Genomic DNA, 12,426 nt, shown 5'->3' with positions numbered 1-12,426 from the left:
CGCCCTCGCAAGCGCCAGTGTCCAGCCAGAATGCTGCTGCGGGGCAGCCAGGCGCTCCGGCGCTTCTCCACCGGCCGGGTGAGTCCCGCCCTGGCCAGCGTCCCTGCTCCCACCCCGGACTAGTTACTAGAGTCTAGAGACCCTGGGCTGGGGCGCCGGGCGGCGGGGCTGGGGGTGGGCAGCGGTGTTTAGACAGCTAAAAGCCAAGATCGCACTGTTAAAACTGGGAGACTGCAGAAGAGAGTCCGGGGAGGGTCCGGATGGGGCTTGGCAAGCGTGCCATCGTCTTCTATGGGGAAGGGGCTTTGGAACTTCCAAGGTCTGTCTGGGATTGACGGCTGGGAACGGTCACCGGGCAAGGGGCAGTGTCTGGGGCTTCCTTTCTTTTTTCCCTTTCAATCGTGAGATCCCTGGTAACGAACTAGCTGCTAGCTAGACGGAGACAATCTGCTGGAGGAGAGCGCTATCGAGTCAGCCTGCTGCTCCTCGGCGGCCTGAGAGGCGTGAGCGCTCCCCACTGGCTCGCGGGGCCCATTCAGAGAGTGGCACTTACTGCTGGTGGCTGCGAGCTCGTTATTCCTGAGCTGCAGGCGGCAAGATCTCTAGGGTTACTAAGCGCTGCAGAAGCAGCCACTCTGGGACACTCGTAAACTGTAGCAAGAACCTAGCGTTGGCCCAGCCTTGGGCCTTGGAATTGCATCAGCACCTCCAGAAATGGAAGGAGAGCCCACACGTTGCATGGGGCACTGCCTTCAGCCCTTTTGGGGGCCTCTGGAGAGATGCCACCTTGTATCTAAGGAGACGACAAGCTGTCTAGGGAAGAGAAAAAAAAAACCACATCCATCCCACTTACAGTATCTCTTAATAGGAAGTGCATGTTTGCTGTGTTGCACAAGAATTTGCTTTCGATTCGTCTTCTCTGCCAAAGCCATAATTACATGTGTGCAGATTCAAATGGGAACAGTTGGGAGCTGGGAAGACGTGTCAAGTAGCACCAAGAACTGATCCAAAGTGGCATAAGTGGAAAAGCTTCATCCTCCAGACAACACCAAATAATGAGCATTCACTTTACCCCATGCAGGCAGTGCTAGTTATTTTGGAAGCATTCATCTGTTTTAAATTAAAGAAAAAGAGATCTGCTGAGGTGGAGCTTTTGCTTGTTCTCTCGAGCAGTGCACTGGATTCCTCCTTAAGTTTCTCCCGCCACGTGGCATACGGGAATCTAGGTTGGATGGCAAGGGAGCAAGGGGCCTGTGCCAGCCTGTTTTATTGGCCTCCTCTGTCAACGCCTTTCACTGAATTTTATTTTTTGGAGAGCAGAAAAAAAGTCTCGAAGAGCGAAAAGATTATTACAATAAGGGGGCTTACATAAGATTTGACTAGTAAAATCTGAACATCCCAGGTGGCAAATAGCATAAACAAAAACATGTGTGTGGGGGAAGCACCGGGCAGGGTGAGGGGTCAGGGGCCTGAGTCGGACTGCACCCAGGAATGCTCGTGGAAGAACAGGGACTTGTGGCTGGGGAGAAGGCAATTTCTTCAATGGCCAAAAGGAAGACATGGGGTAAGTGAAACATTGGGTGTTTCTTGCTCCATAGAAAGTGAGGAGCCATCCTTTGGACTGTGTCCTATAAGAATTGTTCAAAATCAAGCATGGCCGGTGGGAGTGTAAAATGGTACAGCCACTTTGGAAAACTGGCAGTTTTTTTAAATAAAGTTAAACGTTTTATGGCCCAGCAATTGCACTCCTAGGTATTTACCCATGAAAACTTTTATTCACATAAATACCTACTTATGAATGTTTATAGAGGCTTTGTTCCTAGTCACCAAAAATTGGAAATAAATGTCCTTCAGTTGGTGACAGGATAAACAAACTGTGGTATATTCATCCAAACAATGGAATCCTACTCAGAAAAAAAAGAAGTACTACTGATACATACAACATGGATGAAACTCAAATATGTATGCTAAGGGTGAGAAGACAGACTCTAAGGGCTTCCTATTATATAATTCCATTTATCTAACATTTGGAACGAGTAAAACTTAGTGATAGGCAAAAGATCAATGATTGCCAGGGGCTGGAGATGGGGCAAGGATTGATTACAAAGGGACATAAAGGACTTTTGGGGGCTGATGGAACATTGTTTTATCTTGATTGTGGTTATATGACTGTGTGTTTGTTTAAACTGACAGAACTATACACTGAAAAGGGCATATTCTGTATATAAATTATACTGTCATCTAGAAAAAAAGAAAAAAATCACAGCACTTTTTATGAGTTTGGTATTAAAGCAAAATTGGGGGGCGGGGGAGGAATCTCTCTGGATGTAGCAAAATCCAAGGGGAAAATTACTTTATAACATTTCCTGATAGAATATACTTTTCCATTCTCTGATTTAAAGAAATGGATTTAGAGCCCTAGCCAGTTTTGCTCAGTGGATAGAGCATCAGCCTGAGGACCAAAGGGTCCCGGGTTCGACTCCAGTCAAGTGCACGTACCTTGGTTGCAGGCTCTTCCCCGGCCCAGGCCCTGGTCTGGGCTCATGCGGGAGGCAAACAAGCAATGTGTTTCTCTCACATCAGTATTTCTCTGTCTTGCCCTCCCTCTTCCACTCTCCCTAAAAAATCAATGGAAAAATATCTTTGGGTGAGGATTAAGAAAAAAAAATAGAGAAAGAAAGAAATGGACTTAGAAATATTTATTGATTTCAATTTATTGAAATGACTGAATCTTTTTAACTAGTGCAATTATCTATATATATATAGAAACCTAAGCGACTGTTCCAACCGAACTGCCGGAATGACCGAAATGATGGGTCAACCAGTCGCTATGACGCACCCTGGTGGTCAGTGTGCTCCCACAGCCAACCTCCCACATCCCCTCCCGCCTCCCTCTTCCCACCAGCCAACCTCCCACGGCTCCCCCCTCCCCCCACCTGGCCAGCTGCAGCCTCTCTCCCCGCAGCCTGCCGGCCAGCCAACCTCCCACAGGTCCTCCCGGCCGGCTGGCTCCCCCAATAGGCCTGGATCGCTGGCCAGGCCAAGGGACCCCACCCATGCACGCGTTCATGCACCAGGCTTCTATTACAGTAATAAAACCCTTTGTCAGTTACTATTGTCCACTCTCTTGCCTGGCTCACTGCTTCTTAATTTCTCCTCATGGTGGGGATTAGTTAGCCCTCATATTTATTTTGCTTCCTCTGCCAGCATCTGGAACAAGTTTGGGTGGTGGCTGTGGGTTCATGGCCTGATTCCAGGACTTGAGGTGATCTTAGGAATCACTGAGAGGTTGGACCCTTCTTTGCCTCCTGGAACCAAGTACTGGCTTTATACTTTAGTTCAGAGGTCCTCAAACTTTTTAAACAGGGGGCCAGTTCACTGTCCCTCAGACATTCCACACATGCGCACTGCAGGCCGGGACGAGTTGGCTGCTAAGCAGGACAGGCAGCGGCGACAAAAACACCCGGTGGGCCGGATAAATGTTTTCGGCGGGCCGCATGTGGCCCGCGGGCCGTAGTTTGAGGACCCCTGCTCTAGTTCTAGCAACCATGTTCTTAACTTATTTCCTTATTGCCCGACCCCTGCTTTGGTGTCTAGTTTGCTTTTAGAACCTCCAAATTCAACCTCAAACCATATTAGATAATGTATTATATCCTGAGCACTAAATGCTGAGGAAATGAGAATGATAACATTGATATAGCACTTAGTATGCTATTTGACCCTGGGCTGTATCTTAACTTCTTGGTTTTAATTTCCTTATCTGTAAAATAGCTTAATAACGCCTGTCTCCAAGAATCACTGGGCAATCAAAAGGAAGTGATATATATGAAACACCTGGCATATCTTAGGATCTCATTAAACTGTTTGCTAATATCTCCACCCCTTTTTTCGGGCGGAATCCAAACTCCCCAGGGCGGAATCTTTTTTGTAGCTGGCAGGCGCACACCCTCCATAAATCAGAGATCCTCTGACTCCATGTGCCTGTGAGTCAATGAAGAGCTTGTTAAAATGCAGCTTCCTGGGCCTCAAGCCTAACTCAGTAGATCCGGGGTGGGGTCTCGGAATCCACATTTCTAACGCACTCGCCCAGCTGATTCTGCCAACACTGTCAGTCAGTCTTCAGGTTATACCTGGAGAAATAAGAGTAAGGTAAAATATCCCAGTCCAGTTTTCTTTGGAATTATGCTAACGCATTATAAACACACTTAAAATCTGAACATTTCTCAGTGTTAGAAACTCACCTTTGTAACTTCAGCTTAAGCACTGAGCTCAGACGGTGTTTCGGTGAATGCAGTATTTCCAAAGAAACTGGCACGGTTTCCTTACACACTGTCTTTCTGGAGGCGTGTTGAATGTGAATTTGAACTCCAAATAATGGGTGACAGCTGACATTGAGTCAGCTCAGCCTCTTGGCTCCTTTGTTTTAAGAGTAGTATTTCAGATGTTTCAAAATATCTGGCATTGGTAATGGCATGAGGTAAAGCCACCTTTTGTAAGATAGACAACATGTAAGTTCTATTTCAAGCCACAGCATTAATTATAGGATTTGAAGACAGAATGTTTACAGAACATTCAGATTTTTTGATGAGAGGAAATGAAATAGTTACATGGTTTCCATAGGCAGAGTTAATATTTGCTTGTGAATATATGTTAGATGTTGAAGCTCTCTAGGCTCTTTGGGGATAGAAACTTCCGCTGGCCCTGGAAAAGGATTTTTAAAACCTCAATTGTTTAATTATCAGCTCAATTACAGGGAAGGTGTGAGCCTGTATACTGTTAAGTTCATGCCTAAAAAGGCGACCTATGAACCAGGAGGTCACGGTTTGATTCCGGTCAGGGCACATGCCTGGGTTACGGGCTCGATTCCCAGTGTGGGGCATGCAGGAGACAGTGATCAATGATCCTCTCTCTTCATTGATGTTTCTCTCTCTCTCTCCCTCTCCCTTCCTCTCTGAAAAAAAAATACATACATATATATTTTTTTAAAGGAATGTTCCATTAGATCAGGAGTTGGCAAACCGCGGCTCACGAGCCACATGCAGCTCTTTGGCCCCTTGAGTGTGGCTCTTCCACAAAATACCACGTTTTTATCAAAGGCCAGCTTAAGAGTACCCTAATTAAGTTAATAACAATGTACCTACCTATATAGTTTAAGTTTAAAAAATTTGGCTCTCAAAAGAAATTTCAATCGTTGTACTGTTGATATTTGGCTCTGTTGACTAATGAGTTTGCCGACCACTGCATTAGATCAATCCAGGTTTTAAGAACAAATGAATTGGATCCACTTACCAAGGATTTTGGAATTCTGGACTTTATGAAAAAAACAAACAAATACATAAACCAGTGTTAAAAAGCACATAAGTAGTAAAATCTTTAAAACATTATTATTTTTTTTTTTTTTATATTTTATTACAGAGAGGAAGGGAGAGGGATAGCAAGTTAGAAACATCGATGAGAGAGAAACATGGATTCAGCTGCCTCTTGCACGCCCCCTACTGGGGATGTGCCCGCAACCCAGGTACATGCCCTTGACCGGAATCGAACCTGGGACCCTTGAGTCCGCAGGCCGACGCTCTATCCGCTGAGCCAAACCAGCTAGGGCGTTTAAAACATTATTAAAGCTTTTACTTAAGCAGCACTTGGTGTCAGACACTGCACTAAGCCTATTGCATATTAAAGTCCTGTACTTCAAAATTGTATGAGGTTGGTGATGTTATTATTCCCATTTTACAGATGAGAAAAAAAGCAAACAGAAGTTAGTTACTTGCTTAAGGCCGCACAACTAATAAGGGGTGGGTGACACTAGGTTTGGATCTCAGATAGTCTAGGTCAGTGATGGCGAACCTTTTGAGCTCGGCATGTCAGCATTTTGAAAACCCTAACTTAACTCTGGTGCGGTGTCACATATAGAAATTTTTTGATATTTGCAACCATAGTAAAACAAAGACTTATATTTTTGATATTTATTTTATATATTTAAATGCCATTTAACAAAGAAAAATCAACCAAAAAAAATGAGTCCGCGTGTCACCTCTGACATGCGTGTCATAGGTTCGCCATCACTGGTCTAGGTTCAGCGTATGTTAGTAAAAAATGTATTTAGTAGATCTTTGAGCCTTGTGTTGTCCTCAAGTCATCTCGAATGATTTAAAAATGAATATTACCCATATGTCTTCTGTCCATGCTAACATCTGTCATTATTGAATTATTTCACAGGTTTATTTCAAAAACCAGCTGAAGTTGGCCCTTATTGGTCAGAGCCTCTTTGGACAAGAAGTCTACAGCCACCTCTGCAAAGAGGGCCATCGAGTGGTGGGGGTGTTCACAGTTCCAGACAAGGATGGAAAAGCTGACCCACTGGGTGAGTGTATCAAGGACTCTGAACTGGACTTGCAACTATTCAGCCTGGGGCCCACTCAGAGCCGGCATCTCTCATTAGCATTTCTGTACTTCCACTGACTTGCCACAGGCCCGGAAGACCTAGATTGCATGCCTCCCTTCTGGGCTCTGCGGCTCCCACCAGACCTATTGAAAGCCTTGTCTGGCCAAGTCTATTGGCATGGTGGACATAAGAGTCAAAAATTCTCCTTCTCTGTGGGTCCCAAGACAAAGGAGCAGGCACCTGTTGTATTGAATTTCTCCACTTATCTCCATAGTAATAATCAGATCCATCAGCGGAATTTCCAGGCATATATTTTTTTCTGAGTTACACTTGTGACTTTTCAAAGAATAATACTTGATGCAGAGATGCCAAAAGGAATACAGGGAAGACCACACCCAATCCTAGATATTGATGTGGGGTCATAAAGAAGGCATTTGTCTCAGAACAAATTATAGCTGGGGCTGCTTGGTGATTACGGTAGATAAAGAAGACAGCCATCCTCAGAACAAACCTGCAGTGTGTTTCTTTTGTTGTTGTTAATTCTCACCCGAGGATTTTCCATTGATATTTTTTTTAGAGAGAGTGGAAGAGAGAGGGAAGCATTGATGTGAGAGAAGCACAGATTGGTTGCCTCCTGCACGCACCCCGACCAGGCCCTTGACCGGAATCAAACCCAGGACCCTTTGGTCCGCAGGCCGACACTCTACCTACTGAGCCAAACCGTCTAGGGCTGCAGTGTGTTTCTGATTTGCATGCTATGGTTAGGTCAAGAAAGGGTGCAAGGCCCTGGCTGGTGTTGCTAAATGGTTAGAGCCTCAGCCCATGCACCAAAGGGTCTCAGGTTGCAGACTGGATTCCCAGCAACCCATCGATGTGTCTCTTTCCTGTCAATGTTTCTTTCTCTTTCTCTTTCTCTCTCTCTCCCCCCCCCCCCCCCTCTTTTACTCTTTCCAGAAAGCAATGGAAAAAAATATCCTCAGGTAAGGATTAAAAAAAGAAGAAGAAAGGGTGGAAGACACAGAGATAGAAACAGTCTACAAATAATACAGGTCAGGAACAGGATAGTGCCTAGAAATCTTGGCTTACGACTTGGGACTTCATGAGTCATGGTATGATGCAACACGTTGGTTGAAAAATAATATACCAATAACCCTGAAATTTTACTTTTTTCTTGAAAGAAGCAGCTCTGGGGTTTTTCCTCATTCTTGTTATTGCTTTTAACAATGTTATATTTTAATATTATTTTTCAAGAGTCAAACTAAAAGAAAAGTTGGGCCAAGAACCCATATGCACATGAATTTAATCACTGATTTAAAAATTGTCCTTGTTTCAGAAAAAGGTTTCCTCAACCTGGGGAATTCTGAGGGAACCTGCCTCATGCATTTTTATATACCTGGCTCCAACTGCTTCTTTTTGAATGATTCCTGTTGCTAGGACTATCTCTCTATTTTCACTAGTTCTGTGTGGGATATTTGGGAAGACTTAAATTTAGGATATCAGATTTTCGGTTGTATCAGAGGGACCCCAAATAATATTAGCTTGAATTAAGATAGAAGTTCATTTCTCAAGTCTGGGTTGGCCATCTGAACTGTTGTGACAGTTCTGCGTTTATCACAATGAAAGCTCTTTCTGTTGTTTTGCCATGGACTTCCATCCCATGGTCCAGGTAGCTTCTTCTACCCTGACTATCCAGTCTGCATCCAGCAAGCAGCAAGACAAAGAGAAGTAGAGGGCAAGTTTTTCATTAAGGGCATAATCCAGAAGATGCACATATTATTCCTACTTGTGTCCCATTGGCTAGAATTTACTTACAGGTCAAATCTATTTGCAGGACAGGCTGAGCCATACAGATTTTATTCAGTGTGGCTATGTGTTCAGCTAAATTATAGGAATCCACTCATAAAGGATGAAGGGAGTCAACTAGCAGTCTCTGCCATGTACATGGACTTCAGAAGAATTGCAAGCATGTGATTCTTAGACCTTTCACAATTTTCTCCCAATTTAACTTTTATTTTTTACCATGTATCTATTTTCCTATTATCTGACATTTGAGTTGTTTACAGTTTTTGAGCATTTTATGATTATTTACATTTTATGAACATCATTATACTGGTTTCTCAAGTTCTTCCACATGGATTGATCTTGATGGCCTTCAAGACTTACTAGGCTTTGGAATTGAGGCTTTGTGGTGTAGGCATCCCATCTGGAATCAATGAATATTGATGATTGGATTAAGAGAAGGAAAGGGAACCAAAAAATATATAGGTAAAAAGCCTAAAATGTAGTTACTTTGAGTTACCAATGAAAAAGAAATGTACTTAATATTTTAGGGTATATAGAAGTAAAAATGAGTTTTTATTATGGAAAAAACATGCTTGCGCTGTCTGCACTTTGAGGGCCAGTCCATTTCACACAGAGGTAGAATGGAGTCATTCCCTTTATTTTATTTTTTAAAATATGTTTTTTAAATTGATTTCAGAGAGAGGAAGGGAGAGAGGAAAAGAGAATCATTGATCAGCTGCCTCCTGTACACCCCCTACTGGGGACTGAGTCTGCAACCTGGGTCTGTGCCCTGACTGGGAATCAAGCATGACCTCCTGCTTCATGGGTGGACACTCAACCACTGAGCCACCCTGTCTGGGCAAGAAGGGACACTTTCCAGGACAGAGCCTAGGATCTGCTCCAGTATGGCCGAACCCTACAGGGAGCATGTGTTCTTCAGTCTTGGCCTCTCCTCCCCTAACTTATCAGATTGGTGAACTTGGGTGAAGGAACTAGACAGGTTCAGCTAAGCTCCTTTCTTCCTTTATCTTTTGGACTCTGCCTGTTTGGCAGAGAGAAGGTGTCCTGGTTTACAGTTTGCCCTGTGATTAAAGGGACTCTCCTCAACCAACGGGCATGGGAAGAAACTTGAGGTTTTCCAACTGTGCCAGAGACTAAGTATGTCTAATTTGGGTGGTGATGTATTGGCACCTGGCTCCAAATATTTAAAAAAACAACAACAAGCAAATGTTCTTTAAATGGCGGGATCAGTAAGAGAAGTACAAATTTTGATCCATAAAAGAAAGCCTCAGTTAAAAATCTCAAAAAATGTTATCTAGCTACAAATGTTTGAGCTCAAACATTATACCTTAAATCTATATATACAAAAGCCTAAGCGACCGTTATGACCGGTCGACTGAATGACCGGTCGCTATGACGCACAGTGACCACCAGGGGGCAGCTGCTCAGACAGGAGCTGCCCCCTGGTGGTCAGTGCACTCCCACAGCCAACCTTCCATGTCCAGCCAACCTCCCGCGGTCCCTCCCCGCGGTGAGACCACCCTGATTGGCAACCAGGCCAAGGGACCCTACCTATGCACAAATTCGTGTATGGGACCTCTAGTACATAGATAAAAATCACAGTAGAGCCGAAACCGGTTTGGCTCAGTGGATGGAGCATCGGCCTGCGGACTGAAGGGTCCCAGGTTCGAATCCGGTCAAGGGCATGTACCTGGGTTGCGGGCACATCCCCAGTAGGAGATGTGCAGGAGGCAGCTGGTCGATGTTTCTCTCTCATCGATGTTTCTAACTCTCTATCCCTCTCCCTTCCTCTCTGTGGAAAATCAATAAAATATATTTTAAAAAAAAATCACAGTAGAAACATAAACGGTTCATGGTAAAATTATAGCAGGTCAAATCCTGGCCAGAATCTAAATTGTTCTTCGCCATGTTTTATTTGTAAATGTTTCACAAAGCTATAAAATTACAATGTGTAGCTCTACAGCAATATGAAATTACGGCTAAAATTATTTTTAATGAAAACAATCTTCTCTTTCATGCTCAGCTTTGGCTGCAGAGAAAGATGGGACCCCTGTGTTCAAGTTCCCCAGATGGAGAGTCAAGGGCAAGACCATAAAGGAGGTGGCAGAGGCCTACAGATCCGTGGGTGCCGAGCTAAACGTGCTTCCTTTCTGCACACAGTTCATCCCCATGGATGTAATTGACAGCCCAAAGCACGGTTCCATCATTTACCACCCGTCCATCCTTCCCAGGCACAGAGGAGCCTCTGCTATCAACTGGTGAAATGTTTTGTTTTATTTTTATTTATTTTATTTTTAATTAATTTCAGAGAGGAAGGGAGAAGGCAAGGCAGAAACATCAATGATGAGAGAATCATTGATCAGCTGCCTCCTGCATGCCCCACACTGGGGATCGAGCCCATAAGCCGGGCATGTGCCCCGGGCATGTGCCACTGAGCCATGCGGACTAGACTGGTGAGATGTTTTTAATAACAGAGAAAATGAGCCTATTCCTATTGCCCACAATCTTTCTGTTTTTTACCTAGATGATCAAGGAAGTAGGTACGCTTGAACAATTGTGAGGTCCTGTATGATTGCCACTGTTGCATGAACTCTCCTGAGAGTTAGAGGAACTGCATAAGACAAAACAGCATTTCCCAAGAGTGGTCTGTAACCAGGTTACAAGAATGGGCTTCAACTAGGTTTAAACAAAGGTTCTACCATCAGACAAGCTTGGTTATACTGGATTTTCTTATCACAGGACTTGTTAGAGCTTGTAATGTTAGCATCATAATCTCCCGGAGGGAATCTGAGTACACAGTGTTCCCAAACTTATTTGATCATAGAACTTTTTTTTTCTTTTGCATAGAACATCTCAAGTACATTTCAGGAAATGCTGAGTTACCTGAAATTATCTTTGTTGTCTGTCTTCCCCCACTCAACTTTAAGCTTCTTGAGGGAGGGACTATGTTCTATTTTATTGCTGTATTTCCCAGAATCAAGAACAATGCCTGGTACACTGTAGGTACCCAATGCCATAAGTCAGGGATTGGCAAACTGCGGCTCTCGAGCCACATGCGGCTCTTTGGCCCCTTGAGTGTGGCTCTTCCACAAAATACCATGTGCGGGCGTGCATGTACAGTGCGATTGAAACTTCGTGGCCCAGGGGAGAGAAACCAAGATGGCGGCATAGGTAAACACCGGAAATTGCTGCCTCGCACAACCACTTCAAAAATACAACTAAAAGACAAAACGGACATCATCCAGAACCACAAGAAGGCTGGCTGAGTGGAAATTCTACAACTAGAAGGAAAGAGAAAAGCACACTGAGACTCAGAGGAGGTGGGGAAGTAAAGTGCAGAGGTACGAAGGTGCACGTGGAAAGGACTGGTAACTGAGGACACGGTTGTCTTTCTCAATCAGGAGGGAGTCTCAAGCTCCCGACTGCTCTGAACTCCAGTTCTGGGCAAGTCTCTGGGGATCCAGACTCATATGGGGAGAAACTGGACTGTCTGGCATCGGTTGGAACTCAAGGGTGGCTTTCTCTCGGAGGTGCTTGCAGCGATTACTGGGACACTGAGACTCGGGGCCTCTTAGGGTAGGACTGAGGAGCAGCCATAGCTGCTTGCTCTGCCCTGTTGATCCCCTGAGACCCCGCCCCACCCAAGCTGTGCACAGAAGCTTTTGCATATGAAAGGCCTGCCCTTTGCAATCTGAAAATTACCTAACAAACTGCAGCTGGGTCAGAGAGACCCAGAACTTCTAAAAGAAGGCCCAAGGCCCCACAGCAGCTTGCATTGCTTCACAGCTGGGCCTCATTTGGGCACCTCCAAACCCCAAAAAAGGAAGGGGAATCTGCAGATCTCTTTGTAGCTCCTGCTGGGCAGAGGCTAAATTAGCACCTCCTTAGAGATCCAAGAGCCAGTGTACCCAGTGGTCAGAGTGGGACCATCCAGATTACAACTCCTCAGATCCATAAGGAACACATTCAGGGGGCAGACTCAGTGAGCACCAAAGCCCCACTGAAGCAAGTCTTGCCCCATAAGGGTGTCTTCAGCACAGAAGTTCTCCCACTGCAGACACAGCTGATTCTGACAGCCAATTGGCCTAGAGGTCAATTCCTCCCAGTGATACCTACAACAATCAAGGCTTAACTACAACAAGACTGTGCATAGAGCCCACAAAGGGGTGCACCAAGAGTGTCCACCTCAGGTAATTGGGGAGGCTGAGCCACTGGGCCCCATAGGACACCTAGCACAGAAA

General features: G+C 44.8%; 1 protein-coding gene across 1 annotated transcript in view; it reads left to right on the top strand.

Annotated features, from left to right (window-relative positions):
• ALDH1L2 (aldehyde dehydrogenase 1 family member L2) overlaps positions 1-12,426 on the top strand; it is a 48,656-nt gene continuing 36,230 nt past the window's right edge. The window contains exons 1-3 of the mRNA XM_070407958.1: positions 1-78; positions 6,217-6,361; positions 10,209-10,443. Coding sequence (XP_070264059.1) covers positions 31-78; positions 6,217-6,361; positions 10,209-10,443 — 428 coding nt within the window. The 5' untranslated portion in view covers positions 1-30. The remainder of the gene's footprint in view (positions 79-6,216; positions 6,362-10,208; positions 10,444-12,426) is intronic.

Source organism: Myotis yumanensis, unplaced genomic scaffold, assembly GCF_028538775.1.
Source record: "Myotis yumanensis isolate MYYU_CA2020_CCGP unplaced genomic scaffold, mMyoYum1.0.hap1 SCAF_3, whole genome shotgun sequence".
NCBI classification, from domain to species: domain Eukaryota; kingdom Metazoa; phylum Chordata; class Mammalia; order Chiroptera; family Vespertilionidae; genus Myotis; species Myotis yumanensis.
Note: the sequence above shows the minus strand (reverse complement) of the source record. Positions and strands in the feature narration are given on the sequence as shown.